The 24,982-nt window shown below is 44.0% G+C and overlaps 2 protein-coding genes across 2 annotated transcripts; one reads left to right on the top strand and one right to left on the bottom strand.

Annotated features, from left to right (window-relative positions):
* Positions 1-993: 993 nt before the first annotated feature.
* On the bottom strand, positions 994-8,731 carry syn2a (synapsin IIa). Its single transcript, XM_053850283.1, has 11 exons — positions 8,183-8,731; positions 5,289-5,346; positions 5,130-5,221; positions 4,888-5,044; positions 4,713-4,802; positions 4,583-4,645; positions 4,375-4,517; positions 4,230-4,304; positions 4,057-4,159; positions 2,695-2,841; positions 994-2,628 (listed from the first exon to the last, which is right to left on the bottom strand). Exons 1-11 carry the CDS (start codon positions 8,524-8,526, stop codon positions 2,494-2,496), a joined length of 1,407 nt encoding a protein of 468 aa, XP_053706258.1. The 5' UTR covers positions 8,527-8,731; the 3' UTR covers positions 994-2,493.
* Positions 8,732-10,246: 1,515 nt separating this feature from the next.
* On the top strand, positions 10,247-14,586 carry vgll4a (vestigial-like family member 4a). Its single transcript, XM_053849366.1, has 6 exons — positions 10,247-10,588; positions 10,998-11,153; positions 12,048-12,198; positions 12,267-12,492; positions 12,586-12,700; positions 12,783-14,586. Exons 2-6 carry the CDS (start codon positions 11,072-11,074, stop codon positions 12,992-12,994), a joined length of 786 nt encoding a protein of 261 aa, XP_053705341.1. The 5' UTR covers positions 10,247-10,588; positions 10,998-11,071; the 3' UTR covers positions 12,995-14,586.
* Positions 14,587-24,982: the final 10,396 nt, after the last annotated feature.

The raw sequence follows: 24,982 nt of genomic DNA, 5'->3' as shown, positions 1-24,982 counted from the left end.
ATAATTGACGTAAAGTAAAATAAATAAATGAAAATATATATATATATATATTTTTTTTTTTCAAATAATTATTTTTCCACTTTCATCTTCCACTCAAATAAAAGCTAAACACACAATATACACATGTTTTATTGCGTATAAATCTGCGCCATATGAAAACGGCGCAGATTTATTACGTAACATGCTGCGCCTCACCTGGTCCTTTAGATGGCAGCACAATCCTCCACACATTAACTGGAAGTCTCTGGATTGATGGCTTGTGGCGCCCTCATCATATTTGAAGTCGTGAGAACAAATTTTATCACGGTTTTTCAAAGAAAAGTACGGTGACACCACGGAGGAGTAAATCATGTTCCTTCACCACATGTGACGCTGTGCACAAATCAACGCGCCTTAACGAGCAACAGCTGATACCTTCTCGGTAAGTTTGTTGGCAAAACTAAGAATTCTGGAGTTTATTTTGACGCATTTTATTCGCCTGACATTTTAAATCAAGTGAACTTTCGGTGAGGTGGGCCTTTGGTACCAACTGGCTGGCTGTCAGTTCACTTTCTTCGTCTGTATATCACTTTTTTTTGCTCTAAAATATAAAATAAAATGATCTCCAACAGAGGAGGTCCATGACAAATAATATAATTACATTTTAAAGAGATATTTTGAGCCCTTTAATTGATAAACTAAGCAATATATTGGATAACAAGGAAGCAGAACCAAAACTAGTGTACAGTGATGACAATGTACGTTGTTTTTCCCTGTCACTGTTGAAGAAATGAGTGTGGAGAAGAGCAACAGTCTAAAAACATATTAGCCATAAGAATAAATTTGTCTTGCTGAAATGAAACAGATTGTTGGTTTTATCTTCCCACACTACTGAAAAGAGATCATGGGCAGTGAAGAAGAAAGTGCAGGCAGGGTGGAAAAGGTAGTAGAATGATGCATGTAATATTGAGTGAAGACAAACAGCCTGATGACACAAGAGAGATATATTGCAAAGAAAGCTTTATTGCCACTGACATTTCCCCCCCCACAACGTATATGGTATTCTTAGCATGATTTCAACAGTCTAACACGGCTTGTTTTCAGAGTTTGTTCCCATGGCCCCTGTGTTGTTGAAGTCCTTAGACATGTCCGCGTCAACAAGACGACACCATCAATGTTAGAATCATCACAGAAATCTGTAACCTCCTCCATGGTTAGTAGTTAATGTCATGGCGTATATCCTAGTTATAACAGTACATCACATCCATAAAGCCTCAGGCATGGCTTTTTACAAAGGTACACCTTCACACAAAAGAATTTCACATTGAGCTCTGCCAAATAGAAACCATGGTTACATACAGGATGTTGTTAGATGCCGGTTTATACAGTAGATTTGGACTCCAGTTAGCTGTTAAGAATACATACAAACGGGTGAGTCGGATGGATCCACATGTGGATGGATATAGCTTTTGAATCTAAAGATGGAAGATCTGATTTCAAAATTTAAAAAAAAGCAAACATGGGATTAATATATTGCACTTTCCATCACGTCGGAGTTTGATTCCTGAACTGCATTAAATGGCAATTCCAAGGGTAGTAAGGCCTGACTGCACACTCATATTGTCATATCTGACAGACATTTCAATGACTATAGAATATAAAGTTGATTTGTAATCTCTACTGAAGACAGCAACTCATATGCTAAATCAGCACCTCAGCTGTTATTCACATGTAAGATTTGGGTGCAAAACTGTGACTAAATCTAAACTCTTTGGTTGTAAAATATATATATATTTATATATTATAAGACTGATGAATTAGTCTCTCCACCCCCCCATATTAATCTCATAATTACTGTGTTAGTCATGATAAAAATGAACTTTGAAAAGGCAGTATTCTCTGTTGGGTGATTGCTCTGTCAATGAATGGTTCCTGATGAGAATACATGTTATTTGCCATACGTTATGACACATTCACAAAGCCACAGGGACAACGACTTCACACTTGATCCACTGATATATTCAGCGACTTGCACCTGTCTTTGTTTCAGTCATGCAAAACAAAAATAAATATCTATTAGAAAATAATCACCACTAACAGCCATACACGCCCACGTACTATACACATATCAAGAGATACACAAATATCAAACTGCACGATAATTCACAGTTTGAATACCACCGAGAGCAACACGCGGAGGGAACCAAGTAAGAGGACAAACTAAAAGTTAGCAAAGAGCATCACTGGACTCAGTGTAGGCACGATCTGCTTCAAACGTAGGCAACAATAGCTCCAAAGGGAAAAGCACAGACGTCAGTGACCGATCCAAGCACACAAATCAACAAGAAGACAGTACATTGGGACACTGCATAGAGTTAAAACACAGTCCAGGGCAGCGCTCCAGCCAGATCACTCATCCAGACAGCAGCCACACACAAATCCTCGTCCGAGCTGTCGTCAGTTACGGGACGCCGATGAATCTGATACCTTTCTTTTCTTTTCCTCTGAGGTGACTCAGTTTGCCTGGACTGGTTTCGGACCCACAGCGACGCCGTTGCAGTCCAGGATGTACTGCAGACAGCCTTGAGGTGGACGCCCGACGCCATTCTTGGTGGGTTCTCCGCTTATTTCTCCCTTTTGTCCAGCACCCTGAACACAAATGGAGAGTGAGGTCATGTTTCCTTCTGTTGAGCCAGTCCCGGAGTGTGAGCTCACCTGTGTTGGCTGCACGGTTGTCGGCCTTTTGGGTGCATTGGCTTCGTTCTCTGCAATCTGATTCATCTTGGCGATCACCATGTCTGCGATCAGCTGCCGGTCCTCTGCCTGATGCTCCCCCACCAGAGGCATAGAGGAACCCACCGCCTATCACAGGTCAGTAAACGGTAGAACACCTTCACATCCATCTGTATCTGTGGCGCCTCAGCAGTGGCAGTCAGACACTGAATTACTCCCCGGGGCCAGCCTTCCTCTGCCATTTTTTTTTTTGCCCAATCAGCATTTTTGTGACGCAGTTCACCCCAAAACATTATCCAAGCTTAAACTAAATTTTCAGAGGCCTTTCTTAAAATATAAAATTGTGTCCAATGAAGTAGCCATTGTCTTTTATTCTGTGATTCTTTTTGATCCTGTATGCTAAGAATCCTCATCACTTACAACAGAGTACAGTGGATTTTAATCATGAAAACAAAACCGTCCATGTATTTTTCAGTTCGATTTCATTTGGAAATGAATAGGGAAATGAACAAGGAAACAAAGAATTAAACAAGGAAGCGGGGAAGAAGGAAACAAAGAAATGAGCAAGGAAGCGGGAAAAAGGAAACAAAGAAATGAATACTAGACAAGGAAACAAGGACGCATGCAAACACGCAAGGAAAGGAAGTAACTGAAAGAAAGAAATGAACATGGAAAAAAGAAGCAAACAAGGTAGCAAGTAAAGATGAAAACAAAGAAGCGAATAAGGAAACGGTCAGGAAATGAACAAGGAAACAAAGAAATGAAAACGAGACAAGGAAGCATGCAAAGGAAAGTAACTGAAAGAGAAATGAACATGGAAAAAAGAAACAAACAATGTAGCAAGTAAAGATGAAAACAAAGAAGCGAATAAGGAAACGGTCAGGAAATGAACAAGGAAACAAAGAAATGAAAACGAGACAAGGAAGCATGCAAAGGAAAGTAACTGAAAGAGAAATGAACATGGAAAAAAGAAACAAACAATGTAGCAAGTAAAGAGAGAAGCGAATAAGGTGACAAACTAAATCAGGAAATGAACAAGGGAACAAAGAAATGAACAAGGACACAAACACGGAAAACAATGAGGCAAAGAAACGAAGGAGGAAACAAGAAAATGAACATGGAAGCAAGGAATCAAGAGGAAAGAAGGAAACAAACATGAAGAAATTATTATGAAGAAATTAATCGGGAAATGAACTAGGAAACAAACAAAGAAGGAAAAGGGACCAATAAGGAAAGGAAGGCAACATGGAAGTGAGCAAGGAAGCCAGCATTCTTCCTCATCTGAATTTTTCAACAAAGCAACTAATGTTGAACCCACATGCACAGGAAAGGGAACACTCCTACCTCTGTGATGTAATCCTTGCCATCTTTTCCATGAATGGCTTTCACTGCGCAAATATCCAGGCCCCCGAAAATCTCCGAGCAGGTGTCTACCCACATCTTGTATCTAGAATTCCGTTGAGATATTGATGGTGTGAAATGAAAACCGGTTTCTGTCATGTGTGATGTTCTCAGACCTGTCAGTCATGGCCACTTGTTCCAGCATGGCTGAGCCGGTGTTGGTCTTCCAGTTCCCTGATATCGACGTTCTCCTGCGAACAAATCAGTGCTGTGAGATTTGGCTACTGGGTTTTAATGTTCAGGCTGTGTTCCGCTACATACATGTAAGCTTTGTAATCCGTGCCAATCTTCTGGATTCTGATGTCATACTTGGAGTCGATGAGTGGTTCAGTGGTGGTGTACGTCTGTGTGAGGGCCACGACGCTGGCTATGTCCTGGAACTTGCTGTGATTGTCAGCCTTTACCTGAACACACCACTGAAAGTCAGCCTCTTTCAAATGTCACAAATCCAATTCAGAAATGGCTCTACCTTTCCGATTCCAGAGTGAGCGTGTCCGATTTTCACCACCACCGGGAAGGACGGCATGCTAACCTGCATTAGAAGCATCTCTTTGGAGTTATTTTCTGGCGCTGTTTCTAAATGAGTAACTCATTCTCACCATCTCTTTGTAGTTTGGATAAAAGGTCTGCTCGATCAGAGGGAACTTATCAGACCCCAGTTTCCGCTGGGTGTTAATGAGCTGAGCAAACTGGATCAGCGGAAGAGACAACACGGATAAATAAATCAGGTTAGATGACCTCCGTCCCAGATCCTGCCAGCTGCGGAGTGCTTACCGCCCACGGCTTGTCACACAGGTTGTAAATGGACTCCAGTGAGTTGATGCTCGCAACTCCTCCGTACTGCAGCCCAATGATCAGGTTGCGGAAGTCTTCGTTCTGGGTCATGCTGAAGGCATGTTGGCGAATCAGGACGAAATCGGGCTTAAAGGACCTGCAGAATGAAAGGAGGTCAGCCTGTCCAGAGGGGGCGCAGCTGCTCACGGGTCTTCCCCTTGAAACCCATGTTGCTTTCTCACCTGACAACTTTAGTTCCGTTTCTGAGGACCTGCATGTTGACATTGCACGTCCCATTGGCATGAGCCATGACGTTGATCTCGCTGAACTCCGCCTGAAGTTTTGAATCATGTTCAGAGCAGCAGAAGGACGGAATATTTCAACATCAGGATGAAACATACCTGCTCCACTTTGATGTCGTAATCCCCAAACACTTTCTTTCCTCGGAATATCTTTGCCCTGAGAAAAACAGATTCAGCGCAGGTTATCCTCCCTTCTGTGGTTTGAGTTAACAGTAATATAATACATTTAAAAAATGGCTTTCAAAACATCAATAACTGGCCACATATTAAATGAAGAAGAAGAATCCTGACTCTGGATTAATTCTAACACTGGTGTGTGACCTTCCCGCCTCCCCATCTTGCTGTTGGGCAAACTAAATAATTCATACCTAACATAATTAGGGAATGGTGATCCACTTCTGCACCAAGAAATGAAATATGGGAAAATAAATATCGCCTCTTTGCTTTGCTTTGTTTCCTACTGTGCAGAGTGTTTTGCATGTGAGGCATTTTCTGGTGATTTTTGGAGCCAGTGAGACACCAGTGTTGAAGTCGGTGTGTGTGAGCCTTTTCGATATGTGACTCAGGACACCGAAGGGTTTATGGCATTACCAAAGAGTGTGACTGAGACTTGAAAAGCTGCTTGATGGATGGCTACATACTATGTTTTGAATGGGCTCCCAAATTCTTTGTAGCTGTGTCACAATCATGTTTCACAGACTGGATTCAAACGCTTCATCATCGCTCAGTCTAGTTAATATTCACACATTGTTGCATAATTTAAGGTTTTGAGGATTTGAGCGGTGTGAAACAAAGTTGTTTTTAATGCTTGAGATGTTGATTTAAAAAAAATCTGGAGCCGAAACTGCCTTCATGGTGGATTTGGGGTTTGGAGCTATTGCTGAATTTAAGCAGTGAAATGATCAGTGTCGGAAACAAGGTATATTTATATGAAAAGAAATGTAGATGTATGAAAATAAATGACAAAAACTCATTCCATCCATACACAGTTTTGCCTCCTCACAAGCTGAGAGTAAACCTATGTTGGAGACAAGCGGTGGAAGACGGATGAACTATATGACTGTCTGTCTGTCTGTGTACTGTTGGAGATAAATAGCCGGCCAGATATCAGCCGTCTGATTTGATAAACAGATATAGATGCCTCAGCATCCTGCCGTGTGCAGCTCAAGAGAGCTGATTTCATTTTCTGAGGCTAAAGGATTTCATCATCTTCTAGAAGCCTGTAGCAAAGCACTGTTGGAAAAATAAGGTATTATGAAATAGAATTAATAACCTTGTTGGCTGCCAACTGTTGGAGCGTTTATCTTCTCGCTGTGTGTGGCTTTTTCATCATTTCCTCTGCAATACTAGCATTGTTTTATCAGCCATCTTTAAATCCTCCGCTGCGTGAGGTGAAGGGGATTCAAATGAAACACCCAGCGAACAAACCACTCTGAGGTATTGAGAATTCATGAAAAATAGATGGCACTCTCAGCGAAAGGAGGCGTCTCACATGAAAGCCACTAACTGTTTCCTAAAGTGAGCTGGATATGAGAACGAAGCAATGTGGAGTACGTCAGCTGTCTTTAAAAAAGGGAGGAAAATATCTGTGAATACTAATATAGACTTGTAGTTTTATGTTTTATTATCGGCTGTTAGTTCTACTGTCATTTTATACCTGAGTAGGAAAGTTCTGGAGCGACTAAACATGGTTTTCTGTGGATGTTTCAGTATCTATCTAGTGCAGTTAACATTTATTTTATGAACTTTTCAGGACAGTGCTGTTTTTGTACAAACACATGAAATACATCCTTAAATCTGGAATTCCATCTCATGTACACCTGTTTGTCTGGTGTGAATTTTGATCCTCCAGTCTAAATATTGTAAAATATATGTTGCCGAACTCAAGGCCAAGGCGAATCGTTTTGATGGACTGACTTTAGATTTTTTTTTAAAACAGTTTGAGGGAGTGGTTTCATGTTTAGGGATTGCATTTGTTTAGGTAACATCTTCAGCACTGCAAATGTATCTCTATTGTTTGTTCTTAAAAAGTGTCAAAACCTTGTGTCAATCCTCTGCTGCGCAGGCAGTTTGTTTTCATCTAAAAATATTGATGTGAACATGCCTCTTTTGACTGAGCTGTCATTTGTTGGACGGCTATCTGAAATGAATTCACCAAAAATAATGAACATTGCTGATTGCTCGCTCTAATCTTGAGAGCATATTTTGGGCACAAGAACCTCTTATCTGCCAGGGATTAAACTGAAGAGCCCCCTCACAGCCCATCCTGCCTCCTCTTGTGAGGACCAGGGACAAATTATTGAGTTTTATAATTGTGAAGGTCACCGGCGTGTCGGCGTCTTTGTCAACATGTTCCACACTGAGCACATTTTCCAGCAAGATTTTTTTCAAATTAATATTTGACCAGAATGATATATTAATGTGAAATTGGTTCTGCAAAACGTAGTCCTCTAAGTGGGTGTCTAAAAGCAAGCTCGACGTTGTTGGTTTTCCTGGAGGCTGTAATGAAGATTCCGCTGTGCTGTGGGTTTTAATGTCGGCCAGTGGATGCAGTTATTACGGTAATGACTCTCTGTTCGTGTCCATGCTGTCATGTGATCGCCTCGATGAGGGCACAGGGGAACCCCATTGGCGGGGGGGAAACCACTGCAGTGCTCAGTCGTGAGCGTTTGCCACTGAGCAACCTGTGGAGTATTTTTCAATGATTCTCCAATGATCCTGTTTGTTTTGGAAACATTCTGTTCTGTTGTGTTTGGGATTGCGTGACAGCAGATCAGACAGACCCTCCCTCCCCCCCCCCATTTTATGGTCCTCCCTCAGTGGAGAATCAGTGGAGCATATTAAGAGCATGGCTTCAGCGTGTCACTAGCATCTATCAACAGCAGCACCCATTCACATCTGCAGCTGCAGCATGATCCAGATGTGGCTTCTTCAATTGACAGTAGGAGATAAATGGGACTGAGAAGTACATTTAAATAAACTGCAAGTCTTACCACTCCTGCTGGGGTTCATCAATGACGAAGAGAATCTTGAACTTTTTTGGAGTCGTGACTTGGGTCTGGTCCACCAGCCCTGCTGAGGCAGCGGTTTGCTTCACTACGTTTGTGATGGAGCTGAAGAATCCTGCCCCGCTGGACTGGGCCGGCTGAGGTTTCTTCTCCGGAGCAGGAGAAGCAGCAGGAGGCACGGGCCCAGCTGCTGTGGGAGACTTGGCAGGTGTGGTGGAGGCAGGCGGCGGAGGCTGAGCCTGGTCAGGCCTTTGGAGGTCCGTCATGTAGCCGTTGGGAAGGTTGGAGATAAAAGTGCTGTCCGAGAGACGGCGGCGGAGATAATTCATGGCTGCGGCAGTCGAGTCCAAAAGCAGTGGGTGTGGAAATGAAGCCCGCAGAGGCGTCTGCGTTCGTCCAGCTGGTAATGGCTGAGCGGTCTGTGCGTTCTCCCTGTGATTGTATTCCCTCCCAGTTCAGAGGAGCATCCTCATCTCCTCCTCAGATGCTGTGACGCTGCACTCCTCCTCCTCCAATCACCACGCTCTCTTCTCTCCTCCACCAGTGCAAACGGTGCCCTTGCTTTGCCTCTCCTCCCTTCTCTCCTCCCATCCCTCTCTGGAGTGCACCTCCATTCTCTTCCCCTCCCCCATATTCTTCTGCCTCACAGGCATCATGCCTGTTCAGTCACGCCACAAATCATAGTGGGGCTTCCTCCGATGGAAGCGTACGCGGCTCGGCTCGCCGCTGCATCGTGCAACCCTCCACCAGTTGTTTTCTCATTCTTGCATGGTCCGCTTCTCAACATGGAGTCTAAAATGGCTGGACAGTGGGCAGTGCTGGATGCTCCTCTCAGCATACATCAGTGCCAATATTGGCTCTTCTGAAATAACATTTTTACAGATTCATATGCCTGTTTTCCTATAATGGAGTTGGTCACCTTTTGCCCTTTCAATCATGACATTGTTTCTCATTCCACCTCCTCCACTTTCCATGGTTGGCTAAACAACAGTGTCACAAAAATGGATCAATAAACCAGTGAAATGCAGAAACCCTCAGTGAACCCTCACTGAATTTAAATCTCTCTTGTGGCCTGGAGAACTTACAGATCATTTTTTTGAATCTATGTTTTTATGTACGTCCACACAAGCATGTCGATAACTAGTTAGAGCCTCATGTTTCTCTTCTGTAAACATATCACGTGCTGTCACTTTTGCCTGAAGAATGTAGTCTCACAGGGAGGCACTGATCAACACTGCTTTTAAGTCCAACGTAATTAGACAATATCCAAGGAAATGGAAACATCTTGATGTATTTATGTACAGTATCTGAAATACAAAAACCAAGATGAATTTTATCTTATCAATGACAGACATTTTTAAATAACATTTTTGACACTGGTGTTATGTAGATTATATGTATTATATGTAACACATTTTGTTTGCAAAATTTTGTGACAATGACCCCTTTTACATGTTGTCATTGATAAATCTGATTTATTAAATTCAAATTCATATCATGTTTCATGCTATCCAAGTGCAGTGTCCTAATATTTTTGTGTAAAAACGCCTGGCTTTGGTTTTCCTCATCTATTCGCCCAACCATTGGAACATGGACATACTTTCAACCTGACTGAGCTACAGTGGCCTTTTAAAGAAATGTTTTGTTTATTGTATCTGGAGAAATTAAAATGAAAATATGTAGCTCTCAGTTAACAACTATGCCACCTGCTGGTGATACGCGATATGCCACTCTTACTTGTTTTTAAGTAGCTTCCATCCAAACGCATCAGTTAATGAACATTCTGTTTTTAGAACTGGTGTTTTTTATTCCAAAAATACAAGGAATAGAAAGCTGGTGGACTTCAAACTGTAAAACTGTACAAGTGTAACTTGGAAAGTTGTTTTAGCAATGTAAATAACATGAACGTTAATCTGTAAATGTCTAATGTGGACACCTCTTGAATCGTAATATTGTTAAAACATTTCAAATCTTTCGGTTTCTTGTTTATCTGAATGGAGTATTTTAAGTGTTGACCCAAATGCCCTTTTGTCACAAAATAACATCAATAATAACATGAGAACACCTACTTTTTGAGTGCACCCTAATTTCCTGACCTTTAATCCCATAGTTGCTTTAAAAACTTCAACTAAATCAGTGAGACTTTTCAGTGATTTGCTCGTTCTTTTATGTAGAAAAATGCCGAGAAGTTCAGGAGACTGTCAAGAAAGCCAGTTGTTGTTTGCGGTTCGTCCCCGGGGACCGCCAGAGCTCTTTTGTCCTGCTCAGCAGCGGGACAGTGAAGGCAGCTGAGCTAGCCATGTTATTGTTGTTGCTGTGAAACTTCTTTCACTCATCACCCTTGCGTTCCGCTGGTGCGACCGAAGGCAGCACAAACACCACGAAGAGTTGGTAAGTATCCACAAGAACTTCTATCAGCACCGTCTTCTCGTTTGTTCGTCGTACTTTTTGTCGGATTAGACTTAGTAAGTTGTCGACTGTGTGGAGTTGCTAACTTTTCTCCGAGTATCAACCTTCCAATACATCGCGGTAATTGACGTGTTTTTGTGTTCATTTTGTTTTTAAACACGACTTTAAGCTTATTCGAACGCTTGTGGCCAGATTTGAAGTTTTAGTTGAAGTAGAATTGCTTGGCCGTTTAGCACTCGTTAGCTCACCCGAGCTAGCGATGCTAGCTGGCGTAACGGTAACACTCTAGAAAATGGAGTCCGAACTGTCTTTAACGCGCACTGGTGATCTTTTGTAGCCCAAATGTGTGTTTGTAGCCTCTAATAATGTGGTATAAATGTGTTTTTCGCAGGTGACGAGGTTGTTTGTGCTCTTCGATGGTATCACTTGCTAACGTCAATGTTAGCAACGAGCCTCTCCGTGTAAATGCGTTTCACTAGAATGGACCTGTTGAACTCTCAGCTCCTGGACAAGATGAACAATAACATTGGGAGACTACACTTCGGAGGTTAGTCGGTTGCTCTGTATTATATCGTGTTCACGTTGGACGCATTTCCAGAAAGCACCGTCCCCTACTCGGGTCAACAATACCGTCTGGAAGCGTCACTTGAATGTCAGTAAACGGTTGCTTACACTTACACAGGAGAAGGGAATCATACACGTCACTCGTTAAGCTGTAAACATGTAACTGGGAGTGTGAAGTCTGGGATTATTTTCCCATTACTTTCGTTCATCAGGGTGAATAAAGCAGTTTGTTCAAATGAATATTGACTACATGGTTTTATCTCACTCCCACTGGCATGATGATGAAAAGTTTTCTCATATTGGCCAGTGATCAGAGTTGAACTTCTCAAGCACCCAGCTACGTTTCCAATATTTTGAAAAAAAGATCAGGTCATACACATTGACATCTTTGAGATGACATTAAGGAGGAACTAATCTTGAGATTTCAGTGTCTTTTAGAACGATATTGGACCCCTCTTGAGCACCTCAGCATGTGTCTGTTTGCACAAAACTCTTATGTTTTGAAGTATTTACACAAGAAAATGTGAGTAAGCCCCACCCTTCAAACACTTTCGTGGGAGCAAAGAAGGTGGGCAGGTTCAGAGTGTAACACAGTCGAACGCAATGTCACAGTAGGCATCGACCTTGCAACCTTGTATTCGCCGATAACTTTATCAAACAATAACTTAAAAGTGGAGCAGCATCATGGAGTTGAGGACTTCCAACATTTCCATCGATACATGAGTCTGGAAAGGTTAACCTCTCTGCTTTCAAAATATTGCTTCTTTTAAGACTGTGACTGAGACCCTGGCATCTTTATAGGTATTAACAGCGTTGTTCAACTTTTAGAGAGACCCTTTATTTGTCAGGAAATTCAACAGTGCTTTTCTCTCTGTAGACGAGTCCAGGACACCATCCATGTCCAACATGAGCGGGCCACCGACACACTGCCCGAGCAAGAGGAAGTACGGCGACGAACAACTGGAAGACCAAATCAATTGTGATGAGGACCACATGACAAAAATGAGCAGATTGTTTGCGTCGCAGCTGTGAGTTCAGTTTCCTGTTTCTGTGACCATTTCTGCGAGCGCCGTCCTCAACTGTACTGTCTTTTGAGGGCACGTCCTTCTGCCGGGGACAACCGTAATGAGCACTGGAGGCTCAGTCACAGTCCTGTGGAGCACATTACTTCCACCTCCAACGGTCTCCATGGCAACCACCTATATGCTTCCATCTCTGGATATGTTGTGGATCAGCCTCTGGCTCTGACCAAAAGTGCTCTGGATTCTGGAATGGCAGGCCGAGAGAGGCCTGCTGTCAGTGGGACTGTGGAGCGGCAGCAGGTATGTCCACAGGCTTGGTATTTCTATTATTATAGGGTATTGTATTATTCTCCTCCCCTTTCACTGTGTTGTTCCCTCTTTAACTAAATATAGAACCGGCCCTCGGTTATTATCTGCGCCCCTGCAAGCAACCGCAACTGTAACCTGTCTCACTGTCACATGAACGGCTGCTCCCCGAGTCCACCCACTGATGACAGGAGGACGGATGGTTGGTGCTTTCCTGTCCTGACTCTGGAACAATAAGAACAGCCTTTATTGAAGTCTTGGATCCCTGTTTCTCTCTCTTCTAGTCAACACGGTGTGCGATCCTGTAATCGAGGAGCACTTCCGCCGCAGCCTCGGCAAGAACTACAAAGAAACCGATGCCGTCTCCAGCTCCGTGTCCAACTCGGTGTCCATCACAGGGACAGTGGATGACCACTTCGCCAAGGCCTTGGGGGAAACCTGGCTCCAAATCAAGGCCAAAGGTGGCGGCCAGCAGACCCCGGAGGGTGACCAATGAGGTCGAGGGAGGCACACACTCAGACACAGTCACGACCGCCACTCACGAGTCGCTTGATGGGTGTGGTGATGATTCTAGTCTCTCACAAGCAGCCACAAAACAGCAACATCCCAGCTGGTCAGACTTGGTCGACAGCATCTCTTGCATCTGAACACTGTGGCCGTACAATCATTTGTTTTCCAGACGAGACCCAAACCCTCTCACTTCTATTTCAGTCTTCCGCTCCTTATTTAATAGCCAAAGGATCTTTTCTGTCCGTGTATAAGCCATAGATGCCACCTGACCTTAAACTCTGTCTTGATTCACAGCCACTTGAACCATATTTGCAGTTCTTCTGACTCACCTAACTCCAGCAATTAGGCAGTGCCTTGCAGTTCTTTCCTTCTCTGTCTTCACAACTCAAACCTGTGACTCGTTCCCAGATGTCTCCTGCTCCCGTACCTTATTAATCATTATCAGAACGCATGATTTTAATAGCTGGACTTGATCACAGTGCTTAATCTAAACTGTATATTTACTCAGAATTTATTTTTTATCTAACATTCAAAATACCTACTGCTGGTACAGTTGTACTCAATATATGTTTTTTTGTAACTGGTTCTTGTTCGTGTGTCTCTCAGTATCCATATCCCAATCGCAGCCTCTGGAAAGGTTGTCCGAACGCAGTTGATCCGACTGTAATTCCACAGCCACCTGACTAAATCTGGCCTCCTGCAGCACAGTGCCGTTATTTATTCTCAGCACGTTGGTCACTGGTGAATGACAGAATTCTTTACACGATTAGTTTGCCGAGGTGACCAACTGATCTCCGTGCTGCAGGGACGGCTCTTAACAAAGCAAAAGACAGTTCAGTTGAAGCGTTGTTTTTGGTTAATACTGTTACATTTTCAGTGTCATCGAGGCGTGTGCCACATTTTTCTTTCTCCCCAAAATAAATCTAGACTAAATATCCTCCTGAATTTATGATAGTCTTCTGTTTCTCAACACTGATGAAAGTATGATCGTGTAAATTCAATGATTATTTTTCAAAGCGTATACATTTGTCTTAATCTTGTTTCGTGCACTATCCAGTCTCTATATTTTATTTTACTCCTCCAAGACCATCATTGCGCCGTGCGGAATGATCCTAGAAGTTTTCTATTCAAGAGTAGTGGACTCGTAGCTAGCATGGGTGTTTTATTAGCCTCTAACCATGCATGTTATATTTTCTAAAAGTGGACTATTTACCCTCAAGTGCAGGAACACAACAGTCTTTTGAACAAAACACTGGTGCAGAGTCAGAAAGATCTCCGTAGTGACGGTTTCTGTGCGTACCATAGTGGAATTTAGGGATTGTCATGGGATCTACTTGTTTGACACAAGTTTATTTTTTCACTAAATATGTTTGGGGCTTCGGCCCGTTTTTTTTTTTTTTCTTAATTTAAGTGCTTATATTTTGACTACCTTTTATTTAGAGGACAGCGGGAATTACCTGCGTTATGTGTCAATCACATAGAGGAACATTTGTACACTCATTTCCATATTTCTCTGGAAGAAAACGCCACTCTTTTGTACTTGATGTCTTCCAAATGAAAATAAAAAAAAAATGCTTACACGTGCATTTTGTCACGCCGTTTTGTCGGTGGATAGCACTTCACTCCTTTCAAACATGCTTGACCTCGGTGGAGGACAAATGTACCACTTCATCTTCTTATTGTGTATGAGGGAAGAAAAACCGACTGGTTCACGACTGTATTTTAAAGCAAAATACAAATTCGAGGAAACAAACACTTTTTGCAGCTCTTAAAGAAGCAAAAACCAAGTAGGATTACGCATTTAGTGACTGCTTTTGTGGTGCTATTTAAGTCAGCAAAATGCTCGTTCATTGTAGAAACCTTCGTCTGTTGCCTTGCACTCTTTTTCCTGACCAATGTTGGTGAGCTCTCAACCCTAACTTCCATTTTAGTCCTCTGAACTCAGTGACCAGACGCCAGTTTGATGTTCATCCCGTTGTAAGCAGTCATTACGCTTCATGTATTTAAGCTGAGGTCTTGTTTTTATTTTGTTTTGCTTGGCAAGAAGTCCAAGTTACTGTCGTTGACCGTACTTCCCCTCTTCAGCCAGCAGATGGCAGTGGGAAGCCACTGAATCCGCAGGGCCACAATCGATGAGGAGTCATTGACATGCATGTTGCATTTCCAGCAGGCTAATACTCGGTGATCTTTCATTGAATTGTGAGCCTTAAATCTTGAAAATATCAAATAAAGAAAATTGCTGCCTCAACATTTTAGTGGACAGGTTATAAAAAAGTCTTTCTCTATAATTCAGGATATATATCCATTAATGGTGGCAGAAAACAATTGCAGAGCTGTAGACATAATCCAATGTTTAAGCGACAGGAGCGTTTTATTTTTGTGACGCCCAAACCCCCTCTCACCGATCGCTGGCTCCCCAAGATTAGCGCCCTTCTATTCAACAGCCACAAAAGCCCTGCAAGTGTCTATTATAGGAGGCAGATCTTGTAGGATTACACAGTAGAACCACGTCTTCTGCAGGAACAATTCACCGCTCCTCTGATAACAGCCTGCGTTGCTAGTCGCCGACATGAAAATGCTGTCTAAATCAAGATGACACATCAGGGTCACGCCAAATTCCATTTCAGTATGTGAAGGCCACAAGGAGCGCGACATCTTGAGCCGCGGCGGTGGCCAGTGTCGGCCCCTGCTTCGGTTGTGGTGCGGATGTTGGAGGTGTTTTCGCCTCCTCCTGGTGGAAATTGATCACTCAGCTGGTGATTTTACTGGAGGCAGGTTTGACCCTCGCGGTGGCGCATATGTCGTCGGACATATTGCCGCGGTGTTTGCCAAATATCTGATGGAGAGATCTGTCCTTTGCATAATTCCAAATTTGTCGTGCATGGGCCCCCTCTCCACAGCGTCCGAGGAATTTGCATGATTGCCCATAGATTATTTGTTATCTATTCCCCCTCCTCCCCTTCTTTCTCCGGCAGCCGCGTCTCGGTCTTGTTTCATTTGCTCTCTGCTGTGAGGATGCACACACATCCTTGGGCGAAAGGAATCTAAAATAGATCATACAAGCAAGTGGAGTAGATGCACAAACGGAGGAAGCAGCTCACGGGCAGACTTGAGTCATGCTGGCAAGATCATGCACCCTGAGCTGACGGCCCAACACACCAGATTACCCAGTACGTCAGCTGGAAAACGCTGCCGCAGCTCAATAGGTCGCTCACAATATCGAGCGCCGCCGACGTGGTCGCAAAGTGATCGAGTGACGTTGCTTGTTAATGATGAGCGTCTCTCCGCTGAGGCTCATTCCGTGTGTCATCCGGACTTCTGGCGATGGTGTAACCTTGGTGGAGGCAAGGGAAGACAACACGGTCACTCTGGATAACTGTCTTGCAATGAGCAGAAACAGACCCTGTCAGGCTGCCTCAGCATCAGTCCTCAGCTGCACAACACCAACCACCAATGGCTCCCTGCTTTCTCCCCTCCTCACTTCCTCCTTCCGTCAGCGACGACTCCTTCTTGTGTTGCGTGCCTGTGACATTGATTTGGCAGGGTCCTATTAATACACTTCTCCTCCGTGTTGCATGCTGTCTCAGCGACATCTTTGACCTGTTTTGTGAGGCACATTTGGCCTGCCTGTGGCCAGTTGGTGCCACTCACAGCCATCCACTTCCCACTGATTCACTTGGCCTCACTTCACAGCCGCATATTTTATTGATCGATTTGTAAATCATTGATTTTAAAAGGCCATATGTTCGATGATCTCCGGCCCCGAGTTGTGTCTCTGAACCGCTACGATTCAGCCAATAGCAGAGTGGCGCCAGGAAGGATTCGTGGCTCCATAATTTGAGCGTAAAGGGAGATGACTGTTATCAGATTACGTAACAGATATAAAGGAAAAAAAAGTCTCATATGAAGCTTAATATTCACTCGAAGAAAACAAAATCGCCCAAGTCACGATTCGCACTTGACGGAAACATTAAAGATATCATTGGTCAGGAGTCCCAGATGGCCAGGATTATGGGTCGCTGGAGGCGTCACACTTTAATTGGCAGGGTTCTTTCATGTTGTCGGACACTTCTTCCTTCTTGTCTGACCTTTTTTTTTTCTTAGAAGTGACTTGAATTTTTTAAAATCCATGTTTAATTCCCTTTTGGTGAGTGGAGTCCTATTGGCCTCTGTTTCCATGGTCATAATGTAGTTTATTATAACAATAATATCATGATGCTATGATCTATTTTTTTGTCTTTTTTATTGGCCGTTATCGTCTTTTTCCCTACTGCCCTTCCACCTCTCTGAGTTCCACAAGCTTCCACCGCAAAGGGGGAATGTTGGGTAAAATAACTCCAAAACTATCTACAGCTTCTGTTGGAATTTGAAATTGGAGCTCGATTTTGAGGCGACCTTAAGATTTCCCCATTCATTTCCTATTTTTTCAGAGCATGTCTCCGATTCCAGTAAAAAAAAAAAGAACCAGTCTTTATGAAACAAAATATAAAATTGAATCACTGAAACAAATCAACTTTCAAAATGCAGATTTACCAGTATTTAGTAATTTTTTTTATCCATCCATGACTGCTACTGGCAGAGCCCCTTCATGCTACTGCCCCCTGCTGTCCGTTTCAGCCCCCCTGCACTCGGAATATATTCAACACGAATTATATAGATAAAATACCTTCTGTGCAAAATCAAAATCACATCCTTTCTATTTGAAATATGCATCAGAATGTGTCATTTTGTAAAAGGGAATGGTTGTTTATGAATTTTCTGCAGGCGGAACAGTTTTATGAGTTTTGTTGTGTTGATGTTGGGGACAGTAATGGTGAAAAGCTCTGTCGTTTGTCGGAGACTTGGAGCGTACCCTCCTCTTCTCTGCATGGAAAGTCGAGGTGGATGTTGAGATGAAACCTTGTCACCCTCACTTGGAGGTTTTCACTGAAACTTTGTCATCATAAGGTTGAAAAGAAAATTTTTGTCAAGTCAAGTGAAGTCCTCCCACCACGAGGCAGCAGTGTTTCACCATGCAGATCATAACTGCAGTTTAACTCATGAAAACCCAAGTCATTGTGCCATAATAGCCACTGATAAAAGAGACGTACGTTGAAGTTTGGTTGTGTTCAGCTGTGACTCAGATGTTACAGCCGAGTTCTGTTCTCTGGCTGTTATTGTTTTTACCCCTCTTCCCCCCAAATATCCAGCCTCTATTCCTATTCATTTAGATATATTTGGGCGGTGAACATCCGATTCCATCGCCGCGGGTCACGTCTCATTACAGGGCCCGTCCAGGCCCCGATTACAGCTGCTCGACTGGGCAGCCTTAATAAGGAAGGTGACCCAACACCAATTTGTACGGCAATATTTCTCTCCTCGCACATCCAACATGGCCCTGTCTCTTTCCTCTTGCCTGTCTACCTCCCCCCCCCCCCCCCCTTTTGCCACGACACCCCACCACCACCTCCACTACTCCCCCCGTGTGTTTGGCAGTCACACAGTCGGCCATGTGTGTGCTGAAGACGTTACATAATGGCCCCCTTTCACTGCACTCCAGATCAAAGAGAACAATCCAGCACAGAAAAATTGCTCCTTACTGATTTATTCCTCTTCCACCGTCCCATTGTTATATCAGCGCTCAGCACCCAGAGACTCCAGTACAGTAGTCGGCCTTATTATCTGCTCCAGCATTCTCCTTTATGTGGGAAACCAAACACAGCAAACGGGAACGATCAGAGGTTCACTGGGAGAGGAAAAACTACACGGAGGAGATTTGATAAAGATGCTGGCGGCGGCGCGCACCTCACGTTTCTGAAGTGCCTTCCTTCACCGGCATACGTGCGGCCAACTCAGAGGGAGGGTTGAAATAAAAGGAGAGGACGGGAATTCAACGACCACGGTGACATTTTGTCTTTGAGGGTCCGCCTCTTTAAAGCAGGGGGAAAAATGTCATCACGAGCGTGATGCAGTTATGATGAAATCATTTTTCTGGAAGGCTTCCGCTCCAAATTTAGCACAAGTGAAGAAGAAGCAGCATAACTGCCACGAATGCATGACCGTGCACAAGTTGACCACATGTGGACCCATATTTAAATCAGCACTTATTTCAATGACGGCGTTTTAACTTTGTCTCGTATGAGTTATAAGGCATCAACGGAAGACACGTTTATCATCATAGCAGAAACAAAGTGCGGCCCTCTACTTATATCTACTTATATACCTTAATATAGTCTCATATTATTCTTCTGTTTAAGTTCATCCTAACTTTAAATTTTTCCCACATTCATTTCTTTTTATTGTTTATTAGAAATAAATTTTCCGAAATATAACTTTGAAGTAAGCATTTCCTTCCTTTTATAAATATATTTTTTCAACTTTATCAGTAACGGCTTCAGCTTTAGTATAGTTCTGGACTGAAGAATTCTTTGTTTACTTCCTGTATCCAGCTTTTTATTAACTCTTGGACATCCGGGTTCTCAGCCGGATTTTTTTCTCAGTCTGGAGTAGACCTGGGGAAAGTGGGGCCCTCATGAGGTCAGACATTTTGTCCTGTTTCTTTCTTTTTTTTTTTAACCCGAGTTCAACTTTGAATATAACAAGATAATCCTCTTTTCTTCTATCATTTGCCATTTTTGTGAGTATTTCTCTCTGTCTATAAATACATTAAAATACAGTAGAAAAAATATATTAATACATAGTTTATATTAAAATAGAGGCAATAAAATGTAATGTAAATATTATTACCTTAGAAAATATATATTAATAAATATTATTGCCTCTCTTTAAATAAATTGCCTTTTTATTTTTAATCTTTCCTAGATGTTCTATTGTGATTTATATTGAAATAAAATGCATCCAGAATAAAGTATTTTTATAGGTGTCATGGCTGATTTATGCACCTTAATATCCTTGCTTACATTTAACCTTTCCTGATCCATTTTGTCTTTGTTACTTAAGTGTATATTTTGGATTTTCCCCATCATGTTTTGTAGTCATCGCCCTCTTTCTTTTGACCCCCCTCTAGAGGAAGGACATTTCATTCCCTGGTCTAGAGGGTCCTGTAATGGGGTATGTTCCAAGCATTCCTCCCTGTCCAAATGCTTGTGTTTTTCCTCATTGTACTCACCTTCGATGCGTTGGTCCCTGACAACATATTAAGAGTGTTTGTTTGACCGAGGAGCTAAATGACTATGTGACGTCTCTTGAATAGATCTTGTTTTTAGAAAGTGGCGGAGCTTGGTAACCGGGGGCTCAGTGGAATGGACGGGTTGCGTGAGCTCTGGAGTTGCATTAATGGACCTGAGATAGGCCTGTGCTTGTAGGTAGCATGTTCAGCTCCATTATGCATGCAGCCTGTGAGGAACTATTTGATTCCCACCAAGGAGCCGCCATCAGCTCGGGCCCTTATCTCCCAACCCCACAGTGATGGGGAGTGGATCAGTGGTCCGAGGGACCTGAGCGACGGGGGTTATCTCTGGCTTTCAGCTTTGGGGGGTAAATGCAGGAGAACAAGGAGCAAAAAGCATCTTCACGCTCGCAGTGCTGCGGAGAAGTGCTGCGTTGACTGGGTTGTTGGGGGGGGAAAGGGAAGCGGAATTCAGCGTTGGTTTGGGGCGGAAACCGTTATCGCACCTGACAGTGTCTGGTTGGGAATCCAGCGGTGCACGTGGCATACGTAAGCGGCTGGTCATCTCAGCACAGGGTGATCCGCTGTGACGTGTCACACGCCACATTAGGCCGCGCCAGAGGACGTGTTTGACATCAGCTTCACTCGCTCCCATCTCTACTGCTTCATTGTGTTGCACAGGTTTAAGGAACCTGTCAACTGTGGTGCTTCAGTCACTCTGATTTAGTCCCCTATAAATGTCTTCTTAAATCCTGCTTTGCCGTGCAGTTGGGGAATTCATCCCAAATGTTTTCCAAACTTAAGTTGAGCGATGATTTTTTTTTTTCTTGTGCTTCACAGGAGCTTGTTCATGGAATCACATTGCAGGTCATAGTCTTGAAATGTGCGCTACAGTCGGAGGACAGCGACACAACAAGTCTCAAATATTTGGTTTCAGCAGCCCCGTGACTGCGTTAGCCAAATGTTGATTGAATTATTTTTGGCAGATAACGGTATGCAAATGTGACCGAGTGACCTCCGCACGTGCCTGGCATGTATTATCATCCCCGATGTGACATTTTCACTCTCACAGTTTCGCCCTCCGCTACACAATATGACTGCGCAGGATAAGACACAGATATTCAACCGGGCTGAGATGCATAAATAGGCCCCTCCTCCTCCTCCCCCTGCACATCCGAATAACATGAAGTTGCTTTGAAGGCTTGTTAGAATGCAGTTTACTTTTGGTGACGCAGAGAAAACGCGCTTTATTTTGGAAGCCCTTGTCATATGTAAAGCAGCTTGTCCGGTCCTGTCCCACTGCGCTCACACGCGCGCAGTGATTAAGAGGTCCGGGGGCCTTCAGGACACACTTGGACTTGCGGCTGGGCTGAGTCACCGCCATGATGTGGTGCTTGCTTTCTATTCTGATCTGTCAGGCAGGTTCGGGATCCGTGCTCACCGGGGGAGCGAAGGCATGACAGGCTGCTCACTTCAGAACCCTTCCCTGGGTTTAGCCGCCTCATCCGCACTCAGAAACCCCGGGGCGTAAAAGCCAGACAGGTGCGCCACTCAGCCAGGCTTACCTGGCGTGACTCGGTCCGTCACTGCGGGACTTGATAGAAGACATGACTAGATCATCAAAACAGGTGCGGAGATGACACTGAAATAAGATTCGAAACAACTCTGACAATGATCTTTCATTGTCGTTCCCGTATCTGTTTTCGTAATGCTTGTATTGGCAAGTTCACCTGCTCCTTATGAACTAGATAATCCTCTCCTCCTTCTACTTGGGACCTCCTTATTGTCCAGCACCTGTCCACAACTGCTGGTTACTGGCTTGATGTAGTACTTTCCTTTTGCCAGTAATGGGTCTTTCGTCAGTCAGAACTGTTGTTTTTCAAGAAGAAAAGCCGGGGGGGTGAATGTCGCTTCTCTGAGACAAGACAAGGCAAGATGGAGTTAACCAGGATGAAGGTCGAGGTTATGGATGCAATCGCTGTCGACGAAATACTGTTTTCTGCTGTCATTTACATCGTGATGGAGCTTTGCGACTGTTGTTGAAAGTAGGTCAAGCGCCGCTGCCATCTAGTGGTGGAATGAGCGTCGCCAAGGTTGTAAAAAAACATGGCTGATGACTGGAGGAAGTTGTGAGGTACAACTGTGGAGCTGTTTAGTTTGCACCATGAGGTTCATGAGGCGAAGATGATGTCACACTTATGATGGACTACAGATGGACTACGGTCGCCTCGAAAAATCTAAAAACGCACTGGACGTTTGCCTATGTGATGCATGCACACACTTCGATCAGAAGCACGAACTAAAACTAAACTAAATAAAGACAGGAACGTACTGTTTTCGGGTGAGTTTTCACTCTGTTGACTCTTTGCATGTACGTTTAGTATCGTAATCTGGTTTTATTTTATAATGTGGCCGCCACGCAAAGGTATTTATTCGCTCATGTGGAAGCTAAACAGCTTGTTTACATTGACTAAACAGGCAATATGACATCATCAAGGCGTGTCTCAGCGTAGTGAGACTTTGAAATAGTTTTCTCCTCATTTGCGAACAGAATGAGCTTTGTGTACATTGATGTTTATGTTTCTGGTCACAGACCCTTCAGGTCATTCAACAAAGTTCGGCTTTAAGAATTGATTCTTAGAGACAGGAAGATTGACTCTGAAGATTTCCGCTGAATTCGAACGACAGAATGCAATTTTGTTTCTCAACCCGTCACTGCCAGAGCTATTTATTTGTCATCTGTCGTACGCTATCATGAAAAGGTTCCAGCATGTGGAGCATCGGGTCTCGCAGCCTCGGGCGAGGAATCCAGCCATTAGAAGAGCATCAGTGTTGCGCTCGCTCTCCTCTTGCCGTCCTTGCATCGGCGCACGACATGGTCCGGAGCAGATACCGTGCATGGCATCTGCACAAAGCAACATGGCCGACCTCGCCTTGTGAAGTCACCGCTTGTGACAGATTCAGTGTTGCAAATAAAGCTGAATATAGCCGGGAAGATATTCCCATATATATTGAGTTTTACAGTTTCTGCCCCGCAGAGCAAAAGGTAGCTCAGAATGCTCTTTTATTTCAGTGAAATTCTTGGTTTGAAAGGCTGCAGTGAAGGTGGCGTGAGTTCTTCCTGAGCTCACGTCGCGGGAGATAGCAATATCTGCTGTGTCATAAAAACCCACCCTGGATATGGACGGGGATTCTGAACCTGCGCTTGGTATTCCGCCGGCAGTGCACGTGACCTCTTAAATGTGGACTAGTAAACAAGTGAATTTTCATTAGGGCTCGCATTGAGGGAGGAAAAATGGAGCCCCATTAGCATATATGCAGAGCGGCTGTGCGTGCCTGACATCCTCCGCTGGAAATAGCCATGCACACAACATTCCCTGATTACATTGATATGTAGATTCATGCATCTGCAAAGATTAGTTATTCATTAATGTATTTGCTTTGAATTCTCGGGTGAGCGTACCTCAGACAGAAGTCTGGGCCAAACCAAACGGGAAAATGTCGCGAGTGATCACACAAAATGTACATCAAAAATATGCAGGATCAGTGACCCACAACGGCATCAACTCGCGGCGGCGAGGGGAGGGGGGGGGGGAGTCGTCGGGGGTGATGAAGTACAAACATAATTATCAAACGTTTCATCTTCAGAGCTGGTTTAGTTCCCCCTTGCTTTAAGTGGGCTATGAGGATTAATCATTGCAGCCTGTGCGGGTTTATAAGCTCTGCTGTTCTGTCATGCTTTCATAAAAGCATCATGGATCACCAGTTAGTGTCCTCTCCTGCGGCCACACTGCGGGCACTTTTAACTTTAAAAATAGGCTCGCCACAGCAAGTGCCAACGGATGCGAAACACCGTCGCTCGGATCTGGCCATGAAACCGAACCGGCCGTCCAGAGACTTCAAAAAAAAAAAAAAAAAAAAAAAAAAAAGAAGTCACTATCATTGCGTGTTTGATCGCTATTTCTGAGTCAGCTGGTGCAGCCATGATGCGAATGGCTTGGTAACAATTCCTCTCATTGACGCGCGGCCCCGTTCCTTATTCTGGTTGAAATTGCAAACCAGGTCACGCAGTTGATGGGTCACAGTGTAGCACTGGGATGTCAGCAAGTATTGGCCACTGGAGACTGCATGCAAGGAAAGAGGGGGAAGTTAAGCAACGGGTCAGCTGCGTCTCCATCAGAGGAAAAAAAAAAAAACATTTATACGCGCTGTAATCCATCAACTATTTGTGTTCCACTACATTGGACTAATAGAGATCTTCCTCTGAGGGAAAATGGTGATTTATAGCGGCGCTGGACGCGAGACATCAGTTTGGGGTGTCTCGGTGGCCACTGGTTTTCATAGGTAATGATGCTAAATTACACAACTGGGAATCGGGGCGGCTCTGGAGTCATCCATCAGGTGCTAGTTGGTAGGAGCGGCCATTGTGGGCATTACTCAAACACGGCGCTCCGTCCCTAACCTCGCCGTCTCCCTCTCTCCGCCGCTCACAAACGCACAATTTGCCACGAGCTACAGAGGGGGACATCTCATTCTTTGCTGTATGGCGAGTCATTGTGGTGGTGTCAGCTGGTGCCGTCTCCTTTATCACACTGGAGGCTAATGGAAGCAGCCACGGTGGGAGGTGGGGGGGAGCAGGCTCACAAACACACAGAGCGGATGGGGAGATGGGCGGGTGGGGGCCTCGGGGCAAAGGCTGTTTTGTGGTGATGTTTTTCTTGCTCGCCGAGGCCTCTCCATCAGCGGCTGTTTCTGACACTCCACGGACCCCTCTCTCTCTCTCCATTTTGACGTCTTGCTTTCCTTCGCTTTCAATTAACCTGCTTCAGCGCTGAAATCCAGTTCTTAAAACTAAACGTAATTCTC

Source organism: Synchiropus splendidus, chromosome 18 (assembly GCF_027744825.2).
Source record: "Synchiropus splendidus isolate RoL2022-P1 chromosome 18, RoL_Sspl_1.0, whole genome shotgun sequence".
In the NCBI taxonomy this organism is placed as follows: Eukaryota; Metazoa; Chordata; class Actinopteri; order Syngnathiformes; family Callionymidae; genus Synchiropus; species Synchiropus splendidus.
The sequence above is the reverse complement of the archived record's forward strand: the minus strand, read 5'-3'. Positions and strand labels throughout refer to the sequence as shown.